This window comes from Podarcis muralis, chromosome 5, assembly GCF_964188315.1.
Source record: "Podarcis muralis chromosome 5, rPodMur119.hap1.1, whole genome shotgun sequence".
Taxonomy (NCBI): domain Eukaryota; kingdom Metazoa; phylum Chordata; class Lepidosauria; order Squamata; family Lacertidae; genus Podarcis; species Podarcis muralis.
In genome coordinates, this window is record NC_135659.1 from 27,605,815 (window position 1) to 27,630,728 (window position 24,914).

General features: G+C 40.5%; 1 protein-coding gene across 7 annotated transcripts in view; it reads left to right on the plus strand.

The window, feature by feature from the left end:
- Positions 1–24,914, plus strand: part of PTBP2 (polypyrimidine tract binding protein 2) — a 53,547-nt gene that overhangs the window by 23,715 nt on the left and 4,918 nt on the right. For 5 of the 7 annotated variants that reach the window (XR_003707148.2, XM_028732751.2, XM_077928463.1 and 2 more), the window contains 6 exons: positions 528–700; positions 4,174–4,317; positions 14,930–15,094; positions 16,902–17,012; positions 20,158–20,353; positions 24,662–24,816. Coding sequence is in view for 6 of the 7 variants with exons in the window: in XM_028732751.2 (XP_028588584.1) it covers positions 528–700; positions 4,174–4,317; positions 14,930–15,094; positions 16,902–17,012; positions 20,158–20,353; positions 24,662–24,816 (944 nt within the window). In the remaining variant the exon portion in view is untranslated. The remainder of the gene's footprint in view (positions 1–527; positions 701–4,173; positions 4,318–14,929; positions 15,095–16,901; positions 17,013–20,157; positions 20,354–24,661; positions 24,817–24,914) is intronic. The other 2 variants (XM_028732749.2, XM_028732750.2) reach the window with 1 other exon arrangement.

Here is a 24,914-nt window from a genome sequence, read left to right on the forward strand (position 1 = left end):
ATTACTTACCCCATGGAGCAGTGAAGGTTAATTCAAAGAAAACCAAGACTAGAGCAGTCAGCCATGCAGAAATACAGTGAGGAGGCTCCTTTCTTGCTGAATTATTGCCTTTTGGGCTCACCAGTGCTTTTATTTATTTATTTATTTTTGAGGTGTACTACCAGTTATCCCATGGCACATTAGTATTTCCTAGCACATAGTTTAGGATAACCTGAAATGGTTATCAGTTATTGTACAGTTATCATTGCTTCTCAGTGCTTCAGGCAATTCATTATGTAATGGTTGCAGGAAAAATCCATGGTAAGTTGATTCACCAAATATTGCAGGGCTTTGTGAGGAAGCACATTAGCAGCTGCATTTTACTTCAGTTAATCTTTTAAAAATGTTGGTTGAAAGAAAAAAAATACTCATTTCACATACTGATTTGGAAACTGTATGCATGCACAAATTGTATTTTTCTTGATGAGTTTATAATAAATAGGGTAGCTTTCAGATATGAAATGAATTATAAAAAAAATGTCTTTCAGCCAATGGTAACGACAACAAGAAATTCAAAGGTGAAGATAAAATGGATGGGGCTCCTTCTCGTGTTCTTCATATCAGGAAATTACCAGGGGAAGTGACAGAAACAGAAGTTATTGCTTTAGGCTTACCTTTTGGTAAGGTAACCAACATTCTCATGCTGAAAGGAAAGAACCAGGTACTTTCTAATTTTGTCTTACTATTTTAGTATAGAAAACATCTACCCACCAATCAGTCTAAATATTCTGTCTGCCTTAAGTTGAGGCCATATCCCAGCAACGGAGCCTACTCTACTAGCCAGGCTTGGAGAAATATTTCAAGTTAATAAGTTCAGGATTCAGTGTTCATGGACACACACACGCCTTCTACAAGAGTGAGATAAAAGGCCAGATTTTAAGCATCAGTACCCATTGGTTGGACATTTGCTTTTATTCACTTGATCCTATCTTCCGCTGTTGTGTTGCAGTACATAGGTTTGGGTCCTAAGCACAATTCAGCTAAAGGTAATTACATCTAGCTCATGCTGATTTCAGTGGGAGAGAATTATTCACATTGTAATCTCCCCTTGAAATTGATTATGGTGGTAGATTTCAAAATGGTGGACTCAAATGTGTCTCCTCCCCCTGCCCCCAAGTCTCATTTTTCAAGCTGTGCACAGGCCCATTCTGGCCTACCAAGAAAGGGCTTGTTTTTGTATGACCATGCCCCACACTACCAGTTTCACCTTTCCCAAGCCTTCTCTTGTTAGAATGGGGGACTACCAATACAGTGGTCTTCTGGCACTGGGAGCTACTTTTCCCACATTTTGTGGCATCAATAGATGTTTCTGCAGATACAGTAATGAACAGGCCTTAAGTTTAAATTCTCTGCTACTGTCACCACCTTATGGGCATCAATTTAGAGAGGGACAGCAGCAGTGGCCTGTGCTGTGGCCCAATCATATCCATATTTGATTGAACCCAATCCATATTGAGCTCAATGAAACTCATCGTGAAGAGCCTAACTGATGCTACACTCCCCAGTGTGAGAGCTGCCTGTTTGCTGAGAATTCTGAAGACTCAGAGTTCTGATGGAGATACAAGCTAACTCTTGAGAAGTCTTTTTTTCTGTTTCATATCTCTGTAACTCATTCATTTTCTCTGCTCCTGCCAACTTTAAAGGAAGGCAATCATTAAGGGGCAGATAAGTAAATACCAGTTCTTCCTTGCCCTGCCTCCATTTTCTTGCACCTAAATAGCAGGAGGGAGAGCAGCACTTCAGATTCTCAACAATCAGAGCCAAGCTGCTCTTTTGCTTAGCATATCAGGTTCTTAAATATGGCTTGATGGTTGCTTTTCTTCCTAATACTGGTTAACGCAGTGTCTCTTCAGTTATCATCCTATACTTATGTTTTTTGTTTTTTTTATAAAAAAAGTGTGTCTTTCAATGTGTTTTGTGAAAAAATTATGTTTTGGTGTCTGAAAACTAATCTTATCTAAAAATATTTCATTTGAAGAAACCTAATTTGTTCAGACTGTAAATTCTGATAGTGCTTTACCAAATCTGATATAACAAAGATTATAGTTCTGCTTTGATAATAAAGACTTAAGAAGATGAAAACCTTTGAGGAGCTTCTTCTGCCTCCTTAACATGGGATCACATTCACAGCCTAATTCTAAACATTCAGAAATAAGTCCCACTTAGGCTGTAATCCAGCCCTACAAGCTTCTGCCTGTGGAGTGACACCAGTGTCGCAATGCCAGTGTGGAGCTCCCTGTTCTGCTTGCCAAAGATGCGGGTGGAAGTGCAGGAAGTGGGAGGGACAGAACCAGCTCAAGACTGATATACCCAAGCTGGCCCCACTGCCATCCCTTGACACCATCAACCTTGATCTAGCCTTGAGTGCTGGTGTGGTGGCTTTCCTATCCACTCCCACCTTCCACCCTGGCCAGTGTGACCAAGGGGCTGTGGATGTGGCGGTGGCTGCCATGCCTTGCAACCGGGCTTTAGATTGTCATGTTACACTCTTAGAGTTTACTCCTTCTGAAAGGGACTGCTATTTGTTCAAAGGGCTAAACTTGGAGAATGAGGATGAGACAACTATCCACCTTGTTTTGCTACTTAATCGAAAATTACATACATGAGTTTGCAGGAAACAATAGACTCTGGGAACTATGAGATGGGATGTATCTTGTTGAGCAAGATTATTGAGGATGTTCTTGAGCAAGAAGCCTGAGGAATGCTTTCTGCTGAATAGTGTTTTTACATAGTTATTAGAGGATGCAATGAAAGAGCACTTAACTCTTTAACCAGCCTGAAGACTCATTTTAGGCGAATAGAATAGTCCTTCATATTCTTTTCCCAAATATACCCAATATTAGTACATGATCCAAAGGAAACATTTGTTTTCTTCACCATAATAGCTTCTGCAAAGGCCACTAAAAGCTCTCTCATTATTTGTGCAGATTAGCTAAGGAAGGCGATTCTTATCCCTTCCCAACTCACCAAATGATTGAACTGATGGGCAGATTTAAACCTCCCATCCAGCCCAGCACTGTATCTTCTTTTCTTGCAGTCAAAATCAGCATGGTCTTGGGAGGTTCAAAAACTGTTTTTGGGGGCCTGGATCAGGTCCCCAGACCAGGAGTCAGCCCCTCCCTGCTATAAGCCGTTTCTGACAGGCACATTATAAACTTTTGACTTCTTGGTCAGGAGTTCTAACAGCCAAGTCAGGAGATCATGCACGCCTTTAATAACCCGTGGTAAAGGGATATAAATCCAGATCAATTCTCCTACAGTATTGGATGCTGTCTGTTGAAAATAACCTTTGCCCAATTGCCTCCTGTGGTTCGCAGCCACACAGTTTACTGGAGGTTTTTATATGAAGGCTTTTAAATAGTCATCTACCAATTTGAAACCTGTGGAAAAATGAATACTTTCTATCGGGTCGGGGGAAGGTAATTGGCCACCATGTCTTTCAACATACTGCTGGATCCTGCATATTTCTCTCAGAAATTGGAATAGTGGAGCAGTGCTCCCTTTCATTTAGGATCAGGTTTGGCAAACTTCAAATAGCCACAGTGATCTGCTGATAGGTGTAACAAGTCACTTGCTTTTTAAGGTTATGGAGCTTGGAGCGCTGCTGCTTGTTCAGACCTCTATGCTTCTCCCTTCAGCCAGGCTGGTACTGGTCCTCCTATCATTTGTGTTTTGGAGAGGAGAACCCACATAAAAGTGCTTTTCTTTCTGAAAATTGCTCTTGGGATTCCCCTCTGCCATTTTTTTAAAAAAACTGTTCGCCATGTTTTGGTGGTCAACAACCCATGGATAAGAGCAAGTTGACAACCTTAACTGTCAGATTGTAAATATCTCCAAGTTTGCTTCAAGTGGGTATGTCTGAAAAAATTGTACAAAATCATTTCCTTAATCAGACATCAGAGCTGTGGCTGCTTTTGCCCTCGAGGAAACCTGTAGCATTTTGTGGACAGTTGGGGCACATTCTGACCTAGTCCTTGCTTAGTTAGATCTGTAGATCTGTAATGTGTAATGGATTCTGAATGATTTTGGCAAGTGTTTTAAATGTCTCATCATGAAAGAGCCTGGCAAATTCAGAAACAGAATATAGTTATGTATGCTGCAAATACTACAAAACCATTTTTAATATTTTTATAGGCTTTTTTGGAATTGGCAACAGAAGAAGCTGCGATCACTATGGTCAATTATTACTCTGCTGTGACACCTCACCTTCGTAATCAGCCCATTTATATCCAGTATTCAAACCATAAAGAGTTAAAGACCGACAATACACTGAATCAGGTAACATGCCCATTCTCAAGATTATAGTTGTTAATGTTGTATTGATTCCCTGTGTGTGAAACCCCATCATCAGCCCCCCCCCCATTCTGATTAACGTAGGAGATTTGCATTTGGTATTATTTTATGGTAAAGGCAAATAGTGCAAATGCCTAATAGTGTTAAACAGTTAAACTTCATAAATATTTTTTCCTCAAGTCATCTTAGACATTAATTTTGGCTCAAGAGCTCGAGTTCACCTATAAAAGGAACTTGTTTCCTTCTTATGTGGATAATGTGCAGTCTTATTTCCAGTATGTTTAAATAATCCATTTAAATTTCATAGCACTGGTAACCTCACCTTATTTGATCTACTCTTCCCATAATGCAGTCACTGCAAAATATATTCATATTCACTCCAGGAAATAACTGAGAATATAGTCATTTGATCTTAAAGACGTTAAAACCTATTCTTTCAGATCAAGACTGTATTCTTACTGGAGCAGGGAAACTACTGCTCCTACAGGTGCTAACTTTAAAGATCTTTTTAAGCATTTGATGTTCCCATTTCCTATGAAAGATGTTAAAGCTGCACTGACCCATGCTATGTCAAATGGTAATATCTTCATGTTCGTTTCTTGTGGTTTTTCCCTTGATCATACTAACAGTGCTATAACAAGCAACACTTTTTAGGACTCTTTCTGTTCTAGTCTTCTCTTCGTTAAGCCTTGCCTAGAGACTGGGCATGTCTCATTTGAAATACGATTGTCCAATCAACTTTTTAGCCAGTTTTCCATAGGTGTTAAAAACTTGCTTGTTACCTGTGGTGGTAATCCTTAGAAAGTGTGTATTTTCTGGGAAGACCTGTTGGCAATAAGCCTTCATGAGCTGTTAGAGTTACAAAATAATTTTACGTAACGGGGGCAGGGCAAACTGTCTTCTTGATGGTTACTGAATTCTGTTCTGATAACATCCGGTTGAATGACACTTTTAAGTGTGGCAGCCAGAGAATGTGCTGCAATTTGAAGAACTTAATTATTCCATAATAGGAGGCCAACACAATTTTTAGAAGTGCTGCATCCTGCCCTGTACTCATTGGACATTGCCTTTATGGACTAGCACTGTGAACTAGTACAGATGTCATTGTTTATCTTAAAGTGTTACTGTGTCATCAGCTCTCCTTTCCTTGAACAGTGGACCCTCCAGATACGAAGTAAATTCGTTCTGGGGGTCCATCCGCAACCCAAAAAATCTGTAGGCAGAGGCGCTGCTTCTGCATACACGTGCGACATGATTGAGCGCTTCTGTGCATGCATGCGGCGTGCAGAGCACTTCTACGCATGCACGAAGAAACCCGGAATTTACGTATGCAGAACGGTACATAGCTAGAGGGTCCACTGTACTTTAACAAACTGCACTTTTTAGTATATTTTGGTTCCCTCCTCACATAGGATTCCCATTCATAGCCCTGTAGTCACCATTGTAGTAGCTGATATAACCCAATCATATTGAACTAAAGAAATGTTTGCATATTAGTAGACAGAAGAAGGAACTCCTATTATTGTTACTGTATCGAACTTGACTCTCAGTCATATAGGATGTAAAGAGTGTCCGTGTAATGGGATTTTAAAGATTGAGAAAGAGCGAATGGCAATGCTAAATTGAGAGTTCCGGAAGATTCCTTTCAGTCCAAAGCACATTTACTGGGAAGTAAGACTTACCTATTGATATCCAGCTATCTTGCTTTTAATGAAATGTGGCATAATGCCAAGCACAGCTTTTTCAGTATGATTTTATAATATTGCCAGAGGCGGGGGCGGGGCGGATCTCCTATTGACTTCTTAAACATAAATCCATTTTGCTACCACAAAGGTTTTGTGTAAGTATTAGGAAAACAATATTCATAAAATAAAGTTTTTAAGACATAAACAAAAAGGTTATGTTCCATTGATTTCAGTGGTAACAAGACACCATTTTATTTACATTCTGCCCACTAGATCATAAAACATGTATATTTTATTGTCGGTGTTCTTATTGTTAAACCTCTTTGGGGTGTTTTATGGGAAGTAAAATATGAAATAAGAGTGGCATTCCTTTCTGGCATATTTTATTTAAAATTATTTATGCTGGTGTGCGTAAATATGCACGTGTGTTGTTTAAGCTGTGACAAATAATAATAATGAGAATATTTATATACATTTTTGTAGCATCTCTATAATGATACATTCAGGCAAAATGAATCTATGCTTTATTTAAGAAAAAACCCAGTATTGACAAAAGTATGGACAATTTTAAAAATGGTGACTGCATTCTGATTATCATATTTCAGCTTAAGAAGAAAAAAACTGAGATATGAACAAGCCTTTTGGCATTTTCATGCAGCCCCTTCATGCGATTGAGCAAACCAGGAAGTCTTTCATTAACTGTAGTGTCCCTTTTTGGCCAAACCATTAAACTTTGGTTAACAGCAGCAGAACTAGCTAGATAATGAAGGTAAGAGTGGGTGGAGTGTTGGGAAAGGTCCTGGTAAACCAGGAGTCAAATCCCCACTCAGTCATAGGAAATCCACTGGGTGATCTTAGACAACTGACACACATTCTCTCTCTCAACCTAACCTACTTCACAGGGTTATAAAATGGAGAGAGAAGAGAAGCACATGTGCCACATTGGGTTTCTTATTGGAAAAGTGGGATATAATTGTAATAATAAATTTTAGAAGAAATGGTTTGAAGTTGGACTTCAATCCTGGCTTTGCTGATGTTAACCATAGTTTCCTGATTTGTCTGAAAAGGGAAACTAGTTCATGTAAGACTTCCTGGTTTGTCTGCTCCTGCTGTGAAGGGCTGTATGCATGGACAGAAGTTTCATTAAGATCTTAACTTACTAATTTTGCCATTAACTACTTTTAGATTCATTATTTAAGAAAGTACTTCACACACATTTCTGATTTTGTGTGTGTGCATACTCCCTGTTTGAGTGAGTGAGCACTTAGAACCAGCATAGTTACCAGATGCAGAATGGATAGTTCTCTGGATTTTCTGGGCTATATTCAAGATTCTGTATTCATTAGCTCTAGGGCTCTTAGGAGTTTTAGGGCTGCACTACAATAGAATCCAATGCAACAGTTGCACTAGTGGAAACTTGAGCAGTCTATTTCTCCAAAATTTACCAGCAGTATGCTTATGCATTCTCTTGCACAACTACGTTCCAATGACACAAAACATTTTGCTCAAGGAACAAGTACACTGCTAAATGACTAACTTAGTGCTACATTGGATACAACTCTTGGATAAACATTTGTCAAACCTTGCTTCAGAAGACTATAACCCCCCCCTAAAGTCAACATCTGAGTGACTTTAAAAGTGACCCCTAAATCAATATCAACCACTCAAGGCCCCATTACCTTGAGACACTGACTTCCCCGCAGCTGCATAGGACTAAGATACCCTCAACGTATTTAGAGGGGAGATACCTGGAACTCCACATGGAACTCAGGTGCATTTATGGATGCAGTCAGGTTGAGGATGCTGTGCATTACCATCTTCTTTGCCCCTTATATTCAATGTCAAGAGATTTTTAAAAATCACCTGTTCTCAGTCCGATCACCACAGGAGGTGACAGTTGAGCTCCTAGTTCAGGGGTCGGCAGAGATTTTGTGGCTTCGGCCAGTTCACGGTCCCGCAGACACTGCGGTGGACCAGAGTGTGCACACACGCATGCACAAACACTATTTCCGGCACTCCTTCCGGCGCGGAGGAGGCATGCACAGCTTCCCATTGGCTGCAGGAGCTTCCTGCAGCCAATGGGAAGCCGGCCAGCATCGCGGAAGACAGTCCCCGCTCTGCTCCACACCGGTTTAGCGTGGCACATGGGAGCTGACCGAGTGGGCGGCAGGGATCCTCAAGCAGACGGCGGGGGTCCATGGGCCACTTGTGGCCCATGAGCCTTAGGTTGCCAACCCCTGTCCTAGTTGATAAATATCTCCAGATTACATATCTGGTACCAAGTTCGCTCTGGCAGCTAAGAAGCTCCATTCTATATACGTTAATGCTTCCTAATTTTAAAACCTCATGCTGTAAATCTTTATGTTTTACCTTTTATAGGTCATGTTATGTGATTTCAGCATTGTTCTTAGCCTCTGCTGTACATTGTAAAGGTCTTTGGATATATACAATAAATTGATTGACTTTAAAAGTGTAAGTTCACTCCACTGTGTCAGTGGGAGTTCTGTCACTGTGTTGAGTCAAAGGTTGATACGCAGAAACGGTAAAAGTTGCATAAATGTGAAATGAATTTATATGTACATTTATTGGGTTGGTAGATAATAGTGTACTTTTCACTGAGACCTTAGATACAGTGCAGGCTGCCTTCAGTTGGCAAACCGCCAAGAAACAGCTAGCCAAGTACAGTTCTAAAGAGGTGATTGTGTGTGTCCCGTGAGCTTTTTGTCAGTTGATGTGTAAGACCATTGCTCTTATGTCAGATACAGTGGTGCCCCGCAAGACGAAATTAATTCGTTCCGCAATTTTTGTCGTCTAGCGAATTTTTCGTCTTGCGAAGCACGAAATCCCATAGGAATGCATTGAAAATCAATTAATGCGTTCCTATGGTCAAAAAAAGTCCAAACAAAGCCAAATTTGGTACAACAACAGTTTATTAACTGCTCTTTAAAGTCACACATACTGTAAAGAGCAGTTCAAAAATTGAAGGGAAAATAAATTAACTTTATAAGCATGACAGAAAAACATTTAAAAATCAACAAAGTGTACAGTACATTTTCTAAGACTCTGGGGGACCACTCGAAGAAGGCTCCTCTTCCACTCTTTGCTTCTTGGTCAAGAACCTGTCCATAGTCTGCTGCTTCATCCGCCTTTTCAGCAGCTCCCTGAAAGACGACATGACCCTCGTATCATAAAAGTTCCCAGCGTCATGTGCCACGTGCTTCTCATGGTGGTGTAGATCTGCAAAAGTCTGCACCTCCTTCCACTTCTGGCAAATGTCCCTCAGTCTTTCGGAGGACAGCCGTTCCTCAGTTGCTTCCTCCTCTTCCAGTGAGGCCTGCTCTTGCGCAGCCTCTGCCTGCAGTTCGACCAGCTCCACGGTGGTCAGCTCGTCGTCGTGCCCCTCCACCAGCTCGCAGACGTCCTCCTCCGTGACCTCCAGGCCCATGGTCCTCCCCAAGGCAACAATGTCCTGCACCACTGTTGACTCTGGTGCATCAGAGTCACTTGGTGCCACACAGTCCGGCCACAGGCTGCGCCAAGCGCAATTCAAATTTCTCTGGCTGATCCCTTTCCAGGCCGTGTTGACCATCTTCAAGCAGGTGACGATGTCGAAGTGGTCCTTCCAGAATTCCCGCAGGGTGATGGTGGTGCAGTCAGTCACCTCGAAGCATCGCCTGAAAAGCTCCTTGGTGTAGAGTTTTTTGAAATTGGCGATGACCTGCTGATCCATCGGCTGGAGCAGTGGCGTGGTGTTAGGCGGCAGAAACATGATGTTGATGAAGCTGAACTCCTCCAACAAGTCCACCTCAAGGCCTTTAGGATGGGCAGGAGCATTGTCCATCAGAAGCAAAGCCTTCAGCGGCAGGTCGTTGTCCAGCAGGTACTGCTTGACAGCAGGGCCAAAAGCAAGATTGACCCAGTCCACAAACAGCACACGTGTGACCCAAGCCTTGCTGTTGGATCGCCACATGACACTCAGCCGCTCCTTGTCGATCTTGTGTCTCTTGAAGGCCCGTGGGTTCTCCGAGTGGTACACCAGCAGGGGCTTGATCTTCAGGTCGCCGCTTGCGTTGGCACAGAAGAGCAGGGTCAGGCGGTCCTTCATGGGCTTGTGGCCAGGCAGCCTGGATTCCTCCTGAGTGATGAAAGTCCTTTTGGGCATCCTCTTCCAAAACAGCCCGGTCTCGTCGCAGTTGAAGACCTGCTGCGGAACGTAGCCCTCCGTCTTCACAAGCTCCAGGAACTCCGCTGCAAAGTCTTCAGCCGCAGGAACATCAGAACTGGCAGCCTCTCCATGCCTGACCACGCTGTGGATGCCAGATCTTGTCTTGAACCGGTCAAACCAACCTCTGCTAGCCTTGAAGACTTCTGGCTCGGCTGAGGTTCCTGGCTGTTCCCGGATGAGGTCAGCGTGCAAGGCCTTGGCCTTCTCACAAATAACGGCCTCAGACACTGTGTCCCCTGCACGCTGCTTCTCTTCTATCCAGATGAGCAGCAACTTCTCGACCTCCTCCAGGACAGCTGGGCGGTTCTTCACGATCCTGGTGACTCCCTTGGCTGCATCAGTCGCCAGGATCTTCTCCCTCATCTTCAGGATGGTCCCGATGGTCGATGGGTTCCTGCCGTACTCCCTGGCGATGTCCGTCACACGCATTCCGCCGTCGTGCTTCCAGATGATCTCCTTCTTCATTTCCAGCGTCACCTTCTCCTTCTTCCTATCGCCGGCCACCGCAGCAGCAGTCTTCTTGGGTCCCATGGCAGCACAGCTCCTACCTTCGTAAACTCAGAAACAGAAAAAAAAATCAGTGATGTGCTTCAAACCCAAAAAATACAAAAGCAGCCAGCCACCCACCACACAGAAATTAAAACCCAGAACCAAGGCCTTGAATCCCAAGCACCCCAACCCCAAATCCAAAATCCAAAACCCCCCAAAAAAGTTTTAAAAGTTTAGCTTACCAAATGGATGAAAGAGAAGTTCTGGAAAAGCTTCAACAATCAACCACCGAAGTCCTCAGAAACCTCAAATGGCTGCAAAATAAGTTTAGGAAAAGCTTCAAAAATCACCAATGTCTTCAAAAACCTCAACTGCTCCCACAGACACGCACCAACCCACCCACAACACAGAAATTGAAAACCCCTCCCCAACTGCTCCCCCAGCCCCTCCCCAACTGCTGCAAACCCCTCCCCAACTGCTTCCCCACCCAGACAAAAAAAAATTTCAAAAAATAACAACATGGCCAGCACTCAGAAATTCAAACTCAGAAAATTTTTTCAAAAATAAACAACCATGCCTAGTGGTCACAGAAAATCATAAAAATACCAAAAAAAAAACCCCACATGGTCCCAGATTTCTGCAGAAACCTCCCCAACAGTTCCCCTAGCCAGCCAGCACTCAGAAATTCAAACTCAGAAAAAAAAATTTGAAAATAAACAACCATGCCTAGTGGTCACAGAAAATCATAAAAATTCCAAAAAAAACCCCACATGGTCCCAGATTTCTGCAGAAACCTCCCCAACAGTTCCCCTAGCCAGCCAGCACTCAGAAATTCAAACTCAGAAAAAAAAAATTGAAAATAAACAACCATGCCTAGTGGTCACAGAAAATCATAAAAATTCCAAAAAAAACCCCACATGGTCCCAGATTTCTGCAGAACCCTCCCCAACAGTTCCCCTAGCCAGCCAGCACTCAGAAATTCAAACTCAGAAAAAATTTTTTGAAAAAAAAACAACCATGCCTAGTGGTCACAGAAAATCACAAAAAATCCCAAAAAAGCCCCACAAGCTCCCAGATTCCTGCAGAAACCTCCCCAACTGTTCCCCCAGCCAGCCAGCACTCAGAAATTCAAACTCAGAAAAATTTTTAAAAAAAAACAACCTGGCCCAGTGGTCACAGAAAATCATAAAAATTCCCAAAAAAGGCCCACAAGCCCCCAGATTATCGCAAACCCCTTCCCAACACCAAGTCCTTTAATCCCAAACACCCCAACCCAGAATCCAAAACCCCCCAAAAAAGTTTTAAAAGTTTAACTTACCAAATGGATGAAAGAGAAGTTCTGGAAAAGTTCTGGAAAAGTTTTGGAAAATCTTCAAAAGTGAGCAAAGTCTGAGAAAAGGCTACCAAACCACGTGCTAACAGTTGCTCCTCGAAGTCAAGTCGCAACTGCAGCTGCTCAAGCTAAGCACCCTTGGTTTTAACGGTTTTTACACAAAGGAAACAAAGTCGCGAGACGTTTTCGTTTTGCGAAGCAAGCCCATAGGGGAATTCGTCTTGCGAGGCAAATCGCGGACGAAAAAACCTTTCGTCTAGCGAGTTTTTTGTCTTGCGAGGCATTCGTCTTGCGGGGCACTACTGTATTGGAATCAGAAAGGTCAGGCTCTGATAGGTTCTTAGTGGACTTTCCAAACTCATTGGTTTAAAAATCAGTGAGCTGTTGAATTATCAGAGAGTAGCTTTTGCTTGGTTAAATGGTTTTGGTTGAAGAGAATTGACGTGCAGACACACCACTTTCAGATTGTGTTCAGAGTTTGGAGAAGCAGCAGCTGGAGCAGGGCTGAGAGGCAAAAGGTCCTGGTGACATCAGGGAGAAAGAATTCAGGACACCAGGGCTGAAACCACAGAAGGCTGAAGCTGAAGAAGTGACTAGAGGGAAGACTTAAGGTTAAATCCTCTGCAAAGCCCATGTGTTAACTGGAAGGGATAAAGCCTATTGACTTAGAATAGGGAAAAAAACTAGTACATAGTACTTTGAAATAACGGTAACATTTTAAAGTAAATATCAAACAAAATGTTTCACACCTAACTTGCAAAAATCATATAATCTGAAATTATAAACAGATTGTTATAAATATTGACTTTCAGTGTTAAAACTTCTGGTCTGTTCATCACATAGCCTAAACCCAGTTATTCTGGGCTAACAGGCGAATGTTTAAAACTAAAGGGGAGTTTAAAGAAATATAAACGTATACCTTCAATATATAAGCTGCAAATGGCAAGGATCCTGTACAAGATCTTTACCTTGTGCAGATAAAGGCAGGATCGTACACTTAAAGATAATATATAATCACAGTGGATTACACCTGCATGACTCAGTACATGGATTATGCAGTCCATCCAGTCCATCCAGTCATCATTAGGCTGACTGGACACATATTTGATGCATATGTAGCTTTTCATTGCCATCCAGGGTCATTTATTGTTGCATAGGACTAGGTTTGCATGACTAGAGCTGAACTGGGAATAGAACTTTTAATCACCTTTAATAAGCATTGTCAAAATACTTTGGGATGCCTCATGGGAGGTGATTCATAAAAGAAGAAAACAATAGTACCATTTATTTGTTTGTTTGTTTGTTTGTTTGTTTGTTTATGCATACAAACTAATTACACACTGATTAACTACAATAGTCTCTTAAGTGGTTTCTGAGGATCCAATACAAAAAGGAAAAAATCCATTAAAATTATAAAATCGGTTAAAATGCCTTCTGAAATAATAATATAATAGACTTCAGTAGGCACCACAGAGGTGTTCCAGGAGGAAACCATGGTCTGTGGGATCAAAAGCCCTGAGAGATTGAGAAGCAACTCCCCCATTCACTCTTGGTAATATTATTATTACCAATAATATTATTATTGGTAATAATATTAAATATTATTATTTCATCCATTACGGCAAACAAGGCTGATTCCGTCCCACAACTGCACCGGATCCCAGATGGAAACAAATCCAACTATTCATGTCCCTCAGGAATTCCTATAAGTGCTTGGCCTCCAGCCTCTCCACTGCCTTACCTGAGAAAGGGATATTTGCAACCAGGTAATAGTTGTAAACCATAGGATCCAAGGTGGGTTTCTTCAGGAGTGGGTGTGCCACTGCCTGTTTAAGGGTGGCAGGTGCCACTCCATCACATAAAATGCAATTCACCATGCCCTGCTCCCATTCGGTCAGCCCCTCTTGACTGGATTTCACTAACCAGGGTGATAGAATTTGTAATCCATCCACATTTTTGAACTCAAAGCTGACAAACACTTGGTTAAGCTGACCTTTATTTTTGACTGACTCCAGTTAAGTTTTATAGTACAAATAATTGTCAAGTTAACCTAAAACACTAACTGCAAAAGGGGGGAGGGATCCTTTTTGTTAAAACCGAGAGATACATTATCCAGAAGTGTTCTCCTGTGAGAAAATAGATTATTCAGAATACAGAAGCTTGGATTCCTTTGCACTCTTATGTTCTCAGGCAGTCTTCTTATTTACTTCTTCCTGTTCAACAGCAAGCAGTAGTAATTTCCTTGCTGGAGGTTTCCTTCCAATCTTTGGAACTGGTTGGACTGAAGAGGAAAGGTGGGGAATAATGGGTCTCGGGCCCATCAATGGAAAAAGAAAGTAAAAAAAATGGCTAAGCTTCCATTCCTGTGCATCTAGAATATACCCCAATCTTCTAGAGCTTGCTTGTGGCCAACTGCTGCACCTTATTTCAACAAAATGTACAGTATTTTGTTGTTGAAATACCTATTCCATCTCTGGCTTCTCTTCAGCTGATGAGAGTACTGTTGTTTCTGATGCTTAGAAGTGATAGGTAAGTCCTGCAATAGCACAGATTTCTCCCCTTCCATCTTGATTTCATTTCAGAAAAATATACATGTGCTATGCATTAACAAATTTAGTCTAAGTTATTACACTGATACACTATCAGCATCCAGTTTAATGTAGATAAAGAGTGTCAAGATGTTGTGCATGAAAGTATTCATACTGTCATATGGAGAGCAAAAATAAAAGCTAAAATATTTTTAGAAATTCCATTCTGTCATTGACTTCTTTAAAAGGTACATTGAAGCAACTACGGAATATACTAATCTTTAAATCTAATTCACATATTCTCATTTTGAATGCTTTCCCTTCTCTTTTATTGTAGCGAGCTCAAGCTGTTCTACAAGCAGTGACTGCAGTACAGACAACAAATACTCCCATAAGTGGAACCACAGTTAGCGAGAGTGCAGTAACGCCAGCTCAGAGTCCTGTCCTTAGAATAATTATTGATAACATGTATTATCCTGTAACTCTTGATGTTCTCCACCAAGTAAGTCTTTCTTTTTACGGGGATTTTTTTGAGCAGAGAACCAAGCAAATGTGTCAGTAAACATCGTTGAGCAAACAAAACAACTTCAGTTTGTGAAGTTGTGAAGTTGTGAAATGGAACTTATCTTCCCTCTCCTCCTTCTGTGTCCCTCCATTTTCCCCCAAACCTGCTCTGGGGAATTCTTCCAACCTTCTGTAGCATATTTGAAAGGGGGGGGGGGGAGGAAAGGGGAGGTTCTACTGCAGAATTCAACCCACAAAAACTGGCCAGGAACTACACTTTCAGGATCTATGTAGAATGTTTGTTTTGCCCCCCAGATGTGGAAGGGAGTATAAACTTTTTGTAAGAATTCAGCAGAACCGTATGGTCCAAGATTCATGAATGTTTTCAGAAATGCACATTTTCATGAGTTTCATATTCCTGAGTCTTCCTGAATTTGCCACACCGTTGCAATGAAACTGCTACAGAACAGCATTGCAAAATACAATGTGTTGGGTTGGGTGTATTTCGTGAGTGCAGATATTGTGTGTTGACAATTGACTGCTCTTAGTGAATTGTGTACCTACATGTGCCTTCTGGTGCAATTAGAGCTGAATCAGGGCTGCAGACTGGCCTTGTGACATCTTCATGTAGCCAGAAAACAATGGGCCAAATGTCTTTGACATTTATCATGGTAACTGCATGAAGGGCTCAGTCTGGTACTTGATCCTGAAGCTTTACTACAGTTAGGCAGGGGTGGACCTGATCAGTTCCTTAGGTGGGAAACAAGTTGGAGCATCATGTAAGAGCAGGCTAGAAGAATGTGTTCATTCTGTGATCCCTGATTGGTTGGTATTATGTCATAAAGGAGAGAAAAGTCCTGTTAAACTTTTTTTGTAAGTGGAAAATGGGAGACCTCAAAAATGTTTGAAGGTGAAAATTCAGTTCAGCTCCACTTGTAAATGCCTGACATTCACCTATTTGCTAGAATGAGCACAGTGGAAAAAAATAGGACTTTTGGGTGCTGTCTGACTGCCCATTGAAGAGCTCTGACATGAGCTCTTCATGTCTCTCCTGGCAGTGTTTATTTTTGTTGCTATACTTGGATATGCCATTCTTTTGGCAGGTGTATACACATAGGTACAGGTGGAGGGATTGGGAATGCTGTGGCTAGATGGAAATAAAATGCCAAAAAAAAAAAAAAAAAAAAACCCCAGTTCTGAAACTACTGCATTAAAAGCTTTAATGTACAATTTGCTTGGTGGCACTGGCAAAGTTAACAAGAATGAAGGGTTGGTTTGACTGGTTTGCTTGCCTCCCATGATATCAACTTCAAGCTGTGTCATCCCAGTGCTGTATTTTATTCTTCAAGTTTTGTATCTGGGTCTTTACGCTGGCTGTTGCTTAAGGTTATTGTGGTTCTAACATTACCCACCCAAAAAAGAGAATAAAAGTGTATGATGCCTAGATTGTTTCATTCATTTATCACAAATTGAATGAATGAGTAAATGTCCCTAACTAATTACCCAAGGGAATGCAAGCCTCAGTAGGAAAATAAATAAATAAATCTTACCCTGCTCTAAATTCATGTGTGTATACACCTGCCAAGTGAGCATAATGCTTCCTGCATCTGATGAAGTGTCCTCTAGTCCAAAAATATTCATTTTTTTAATGTGCCCCAAGATTCTTTGCTGCAACAGACCATTGCAGCTGCCCCTCTGAAACTAACCAGATACACTGATGTAACATCTTAGTGGTTTGTGTGGGTGTGTTTTGTTTTGTGACTTGTAAAGTTGAGTACCTGTGTACTTTTGATTGTTTTTCACAGATATTCTCTAAATTTGGTGCAGTTTTGAAAATAATTACATTCACAAAAAATAATCAATTTCAAGCACTGTTACAGTATGGTGATCCAGTAAATGCCCAACAAGCAAAGCTAGTAAGTATATTTAATTCTGTTTAGCCTTTATTAATAAGTATAGGGTTACGTATAGCTGGCAGCACTTGTTTTGTCAAAAATGTATTTGTGTGGACAAAATAAGTAACTTTTGAGATTATAAATGAACATCAGGATCTTACTGCCTGTGAGTAAACATTCTGTTCCTAAATCAATAGTATCATCACTGTTTCACCCAAAAATAACCTGGGACCAAAATGAATATGTTATGCTTTTCAAATTACTAAGTTTCTCTTAACTGTTTTCTTAAGGCTTTGAGAAATAAACTAATGGAAAGTATTGACAGAGGTCCTTTTTTAAGAAAGTGCTATGGCAGGGAACTTCATATCTAATATTTCTACCTAATGCTTAACTGCCTGGAGTTGGTACATTGATTTAGGTTGAGCACCTGAATTTTGTTTATGTGCTACATTTAGAAAATAATCTAAATTAGGGTGGAGATCCTACAGCCTGCTTTCTAGTCTTAACCAGCATTTATAAACATTAAACAATCTAAACATTCGTTGAATTGATAAGTAAAGCTATGAAGCAGAAATGTGAAGAGATAATTTACAATGCAATCATTTGTGTGTCTCTTCTAAAGCAAGTCCCACTGAATGCTATTGGATTTGTTCCCAAGAAAATATGTATAGGATTACAGACCTTAGACATCTAAATACATTGTTAAGATGCTTTTTAAAGCGGTTCATGATGTGCCTTTGGGTGATAAAATATCCAGCATTCTGAAGGGTCAGTTTAAAAACCTACTATTGCAGAAGAGAAGCTAAATGAAATTTTCATTTTTTTACCTTAAAGGTTAATGGTAAAATTACTTTGCAGATAGTGCTCTTTATAGGGAATCGGAATGTGGCCTTCAAAGAAATTGAAGGCTCAATAAGGAAGTTTAAAGAGCAATTTAAGAAAATCAAGCACCTAGATGAAGTAGCATTTCCTAAGGAGTCTGATGAAAATAGCCTTGTCAACATCACTGTTGGCTATGAAGTGCCTATGATGTTCAGACTTGCTATTCAGGTTGAAAAAGTGAATTCTGGCATAAAATGATTCTCTTTATTTCACATTGGCTCACGTTGGGTTATTTCCCTATCAGACTGTTGCTATTGTAGCTGAAGCATCTGAAGTTGCCATTGCCTTAAAATTTCTGCCTTTGCAAAACACACCGAGTTATAAATAAGCTCTTGTATGCATACCATCATGGTGGATAAACGTTGGCTTTTAAGATCAAGTGTGCAAGTAATTTGTATATACATAAAAGATCACATGTCTCCATCAAAAATAATCAGCAATACATTAAAATCTGGATTTAACAGAAACATGTGTTAGTTTACTCCTACTTTTAATCTGCTCAATTAATTGGAAACTCTTCCTTAATCAAAAAGTTTTTAAGTGATCAGTTTGATTAATCAGCTATATGTTGCAGCACAGCTTATTGCCAATTAATTCTGAAAGAAAGGCCTTGATTAGTTCTCTTCACAGGAATATTGTCAAACTGACAAGTGTTGCAACATTGTTGTGTGTTACTTTGTTTTCAGATAAACTCATTCCTCGATCCAGTCACTCTGTTCTCGGTTTCAATGTGCCTGGAGGACAGTGCCATTTCATTTTTTTAGTACACCTGCTGTCCATATACTTTGACATTGCTTGGTGTTTCTTGACTGAGGTGGTGATAAGATACTGTTGAAGACGGGAGAGAGATGAGAGAGAAATTTGAGAAGAGGTGTGAGACAGGGAAAAGCGTTATCACCACAGCTATTCATAGTGTCAGAGCTTGTGTTCCATAGGTTGGATTGGTTTCCTTGAGGTCTCAAAACAGATGGCAAATGTTTGCATCATCTAAGAGATGCTAATTATGTGCATGCATGCTGTGAGATGCTTTTATGGATGCTCATTTAGAGTCACTTGTGAGCTCAAGTTTTTCTTGTTTCCTCATTTTTGAAGTTGGAAAGGAACTTCTATATTTATTTTTACAATTTAATAGGGAACATGACAACATAACATATATTTTATGCTTTTGTGCCTGTATGGTATCTGTTCGAGCTTATTTTGGGGGCATGTTTTTTCATACTTATAATATACATTATATTGAAGCCTTGCAGGAGTTGGATATGGAAAGATGATCAGCTTCTGCCCTTAAAACTACTGTCATCCAGCTGTGCCATTGGGTGTTTCACTCACCTGGAAGGCTTGCATTGATACCCCATTTCATTTCATCTGAGGGAAGGAATAGGTCTATCTGTAGTAGCTATGTTCACCTCTGTTTCAGTGGAAAGTATGATCACTGAAGTTTAGATTTGAGGAAGGAAATACCTGTTTTGAACTTCGTAACTGACACCAGTTGCTGGAAACTGCAGGAGGGGAGAGTGTGCTCGGGGCCTGCTTACATGTTTTCCATAGGCATCAGGCTGGCTGCTGTGAGCCCAAACCTGAGCCTGGGCCATGCACATCAGAGCCCAAACCCAAGCCCAGCCTGCCCAAACCCAAGCCCGGGGCACCCAGGCCAGAACCCAGGCCTAGGCTGCCTGTGCCAGATCCTGAACCCAAGCCCAGGCTGCCTGAGCCAGATCCCAAGCCCAAGCCCAGGCCAGCTGCGCCCAGGCTGCCCGCAGCCAAACCCAAACCCAGGCCACCCTTGCCAGAACCCAAGTCCAAACCGCCCGCATCAGAACCCAAACCTAAGCCCAGGCTGCCCATGCCAGAGACTGAACCTGTGGATTCACCATCCATGTATAAGACAACCCCCAATTTTTTACTAATTATTTTTAGCAAAAACCATTGTCTTATACACAGAAAAATACGATAATTCTATTTCCAATGGTTTTAGTAAAATTTCTAGAATAGCTAGGCTAACCAGTCTGTAATTTCCTGGTTCTCTTTTTACCTTACATCCCCGCTTTTTGTAAAATAAAAAAATAATACAAAGTTAAACCAACTATAATTATATCAGCATTATCTAGCTGATAATGTCCAACTACTATTGAATATAATATTTGATAGTATCCACTTCCATATATGCGGTGATGCACTTTAAACATTTTCATATTAATTTCAGTGGACGTATGGGTATATATGCTTAAAGCTCAGCTGTAACATCTGTCATGTGATCTTCATTAATATTTTCCTATTTTTCTAGGCGTTAGATGGTCAGAATATTTATAATGCCTGTTGTACCTTACGGATTGATTTTTCCAAATTGGTCAACTTGAATGTAAAGTATAATAATGATAAAAGTAGGGATTATACTCGCCCTGACCTTCCCTCTGGTGATGGCCAACCAGCTTTGGATCCTGCTATTGCTGCTGCCTTTGCCAAGGAGACCTCTCTTCTAGGTATGATTTTGTTTCTTTCTCTCTCCATTCTCATTATTTACAATGTCTTCTAAGATAGTATCTGGAGATTGTATTAACTTTTTATCCATGCAATCTTTAATGAGAATACTGAATAAAGTAGACCCAGAGCTCTGAAGAATAGGTCTGTTGATTATTACTTTCAATAAACTTTTCTTCCCTTTCAACAAATTCTGTTCACATTAGCTGATTCCTCACTCCTTTTTAACCTGTATCCCTCCCAGTCTTTTAACTTGAGTACCTGCTACTGAAGCTAACAGGGCTGCCCATTATTTCAGCTTCTTTTATTCCATTTCTTTACTACATATGTTTTATATTCATTGGGTACCCCCCAGAACCTATAAAATGAATCTTAATACATGTGCTATTTCATGTAAGGCCTTTTCTAGTATTATTGGATGGGGATTGCTTGGCCCCACATAGTTGAGAGCAAGAGCACCTGGCTTTTCCTCAATCTCAGATGCATTAACTCCTATATCGCTACGGTTCCTCTTTTATGAAAACTGAAGCAATGTGGTCTTCCCATCACAGAACTGATGAAACCTTACTGCTTCAGACATGGCTTTAAACCACCTCTGTATAGCATTTGCTCTACCGTTAAGTTATAGCCACTCTCATGTCATCTACTGCCAGGTTTACAGTCTCTATATATGTATTACAGTAAAGCTCAGTGGCATATCAAGGCATTTTTAATAGGTTTGAAAATGTAATTCTTATGTTTACTTCTTTATATATGTTCTTGCTGCAGAGTTGAGAATTATTTCTCATTTTCCTTTTGCTTACCTCTCTGTGGTGTAAGCAATGGGGTGGGGGCAACCTTGTTGCTGAAATCATATTACTCTTTCCCTTCATTGGGGCAACACATTGTATTGTCGAAAGACAATTAAATTTACTTTTTGCTTTGTGCTGATGAATATTGCTTCAAGGGGAAATGCACTGAACTGTGAGTATGGCTATAGGTGATTATGCATGCAATTTGATTCTATTTATTTTATTTATCAGCCAGGCCCCATTAAATATAGAAGCAAGAATGTTCTCTTGAGAAATACCTAGGTGCACATGAGCTAGTGATTTTCCTGACCGTGTGAAGTTTAGATACAATCCCTCAGTTTAAAAAAACCCCAACAACTTTGGGACTCTGCTGTCCATGTCTGCTATCTCCTGATGTAACATAATATTCAGAACTAGTGCAGTGCTATTCATACTTCCTCTTAACTTTCATTCTTTAATGCATCTGAGGTATATACAATCTGGTCCTATTTCTGGGTCTTTCTGAGTGTCCAGGATTAAAAGGTTAAAGTTTAGTGGATATCATTGGCCCAGATGTATACGTATGATGTGTTTCCTCATACAATTTTTTCTTCTACAAAAGGATAACTTCTCATTAAAAAGGATGGCCAATTTACAAATAGAAAAACTGACTTTCAATCTATTAGAAGTGCTTGATTTCTATTGATGATATAAAATTTGTACTCTATTAAAGAAAATTGGATGAGGAGAAATGCCAGAAGTTCACTATGTCTATTTGTGTATCTTAAGAGCAATAACATGATGGTGGTGACTTAATTTAACCCAGGGGATGGGTTGGGAATTAAAAGTTCGCAAATTTAAAACTGAAGATGCATTTGAGTCATTTCTGTCTGCATTTGGATACTTTAACCAGAATTCACTCCTGTATTTTCTGTGAATAAGCCAATCGCTGTCAGTTTTCTCTGTGAGTCCTTATGCTACAAGTAATACCTAGTTGTAAGAAAGAATTAGCGTTGAATTGGCTTTAGTAAATTTATTCAACATGGTTAAAAACAATGGATATCAGCATGTAGCAAATCAATACATAAAACAACAACAGCATCCACACACACACAAAAAAACAACTTTATCAGCAAACCAGAGCAGCACAATTTTCAAAAAAAAAATAATGCTTCCTAACATAAAGCTTTGATACAGCTGGATCATATTTCATCAGATGCATGGGGGGAAAGGGAAGCCGTAACCTGGTGCCTGTGAGAAAAGGAAAGTGTTGGCGCCAGACCAGTGTGGCTGGAGAGATGCTGTCATGATAGTAGTTGCAAAATGTGTGTGCTTCCTCTGATGCTGTGGAGGTAGCATGCCTCTGAATACCAGTTGTTAGGAACACCAGTAGACAGTGTGTTGTTGCACTTCCATTCTGCTTGTGAACTTCACATAAGGTTCTAGTTGGCCATAGTTGGCCACTGGGAGCAGTAGGGTTCTTCTTAAGTTTTTATGTTTGAATTTTAAAAAATGAATTCATAACGCGAGAAATGTGGTTCAGAAGCTTTTGCCTACATATAGTTCCTTAAGGAAATACTATGTGTAAAAGGAGTGGGAGCTGTGCCCATATCTTGTGTAATGTTTGCATGTGTTTGCTCTTCTCTGGCCTTTAGTAGGAGGAAAAACACAACCATTTTAATCAATAAAATTAGGAGTATGGCAGAGAGTTGAAAAAGAGTAACTTTTAGAGGGTAATTTGCAATAAAACCATAGACTTTTTTTAGCACCCTTTCATACAATCATAGCGGCTGAAAAGGGATTTTTTAAAAAATGACTTCAAAATGAAAAGGGTAATAGTGCTAAAGGCTGAGATCATTATCACCTTTGAGTGAGGTTTTTTGGGGAAAAATGCTTTGTATTCACTCACTACAGATTGGCAGAGTGCTTAAAGAGGAAGATTAGGAGTAATTTAAAGCAGTCTTCCAAAAAAAGCACCACCCTTTAAATTACCCCCTTTAAACATCCTCACAAGTCACATTAGCTTCCAGGATCACCCAGCCACAATGAAGGTGGTAATATTCTTCCAAACTACACCTTGAGCCCGGAGAGCTCTTGGTAAGGGAGAGCAGGGTGAGTCATTGGGTGAAGTTGACTGTACTTCCGCTTTCTTGTGAGTTGATGGAGCAGAGGAATGACAACAGCTGCAACTGGGGTTTTTTAAACTAGAAATGGTCTGTTCTCAGAACAAGCACACATTCTTTATATGGAAGCTTTAATGTTCCAGGGTTGTTTTTTTTTTTTGGTTTTTTTTTTGTAAAAAGCTTGTTTTGTTAATTTTTAAAACATCCTTAGGCGAGGTGAGTGCTGTAGATGGCATTATACACCTAGTAGCTCTTTAGCAGCTACAGCGCTGCTACAGGGTGTTCTCCCATTAATTCCCAAAGGTTTCAGCTGATAGTACATGCACATTTTTCAATTAATCTCTGCAGCATTGAATAATATTTAGACTGTATTGAACAACCAGCTCTTATAAGACCTTAGGTACACATGACTTCTGCATCCAGCACAGGTAGCTTGTGAATAAAGGATTCTGGGAAAGGTGTGTCATGGTGTTACTTGTTGCTCCTTATCTACAGCATTTTCTTTTAGAAAGCATTTGATTTAAGAAGTTGTGGTTTCTGTGTTAGGAGGAGTGACTGTCTAGACTTGAGATTTGGTGCTTTGTGGCTCTGGGCCTTTTCTCAATCTGTGTATCGTTGCAGGAAGTTGTGATGATTTCAGTGGTAGGAGGAATGATGTTCCTCACAGGATTTAGACTCAAGATTTAGGCCCATCAGAAGTCAAGGAGATAAAGAACTACACAGTTTTTAGAAGACATTTGCTGAAGGCAGCCCTATATTGGGTAGTTTTTAATGTTTGATGTTTTATTTTGTTTTTCTATGCGCTGGAAGCTGTCCAGAGTGGCTGGGGAAACCCAGCCGGGTGCGCAGGGTATCAATAATAAATTTATTATTATTACTATTATTTGATGGTTTTTGGCTATAAGCCTCCCTCACTATCTGTAGATATTTGCAAAATATCAAAGGAGCAGGTCAGATGTATTTCCCTTGTCTTTGTTTTCTTATAGTTAAAGACATGTTGGAGGCACGCCTTATTGAGTAGCTGAACTTGAAAGTGCTTGACCCATTTGTTTAGTGCGACTTGTTTTCATGTGCCATTGAAGCTGCCATAGATTTCTGATGGGTAAATTAAGCACAAACACCTTCAGTGAGCTATTTCTTACAGGATCGTGTTTGTGTTAACTGAAATGGTAAGCTAAGGACTGATAGGGAGGAAATGCCAGGTTCTGTGTCGTGTGCTAGTGAACTAGTAACGAGGTTTTCGCTCTCGGGATTCTTTGGAACATTGGTTTGTCATGAAGAAGCGGAATTCCACATAGGTCAACCTACAAATGGATAGATCTGGACAAAGGCGCAAAACCAACACAACACTTCTAAATTAGATTATATTGGAACGACTTGTGTGTGTTTCGTAAAATATGCTTTATTTTAAAATTAGGGCTTCCTGTTGCAGCTGTTCCAGGAGCGCTGAGTCCATTGGGGATTCCAAATGCTGCTGCTGCTGCCGCCGCAGCAGCTGCCGGTCGTGTGGGTATGCCTGGAGTTTCAGCTGGTGGCAACACAGTCCTCCTGGTTAGCAATTTAAATGAAGAGGTCAGTGAACCTACTTGTTCACCCTTCTTTTTCCTTTTTTTACCATGCTTCATTTTGTAAACTGCTTAAGTGCTTCTTTATCTTGAGCTTGCTTCTAC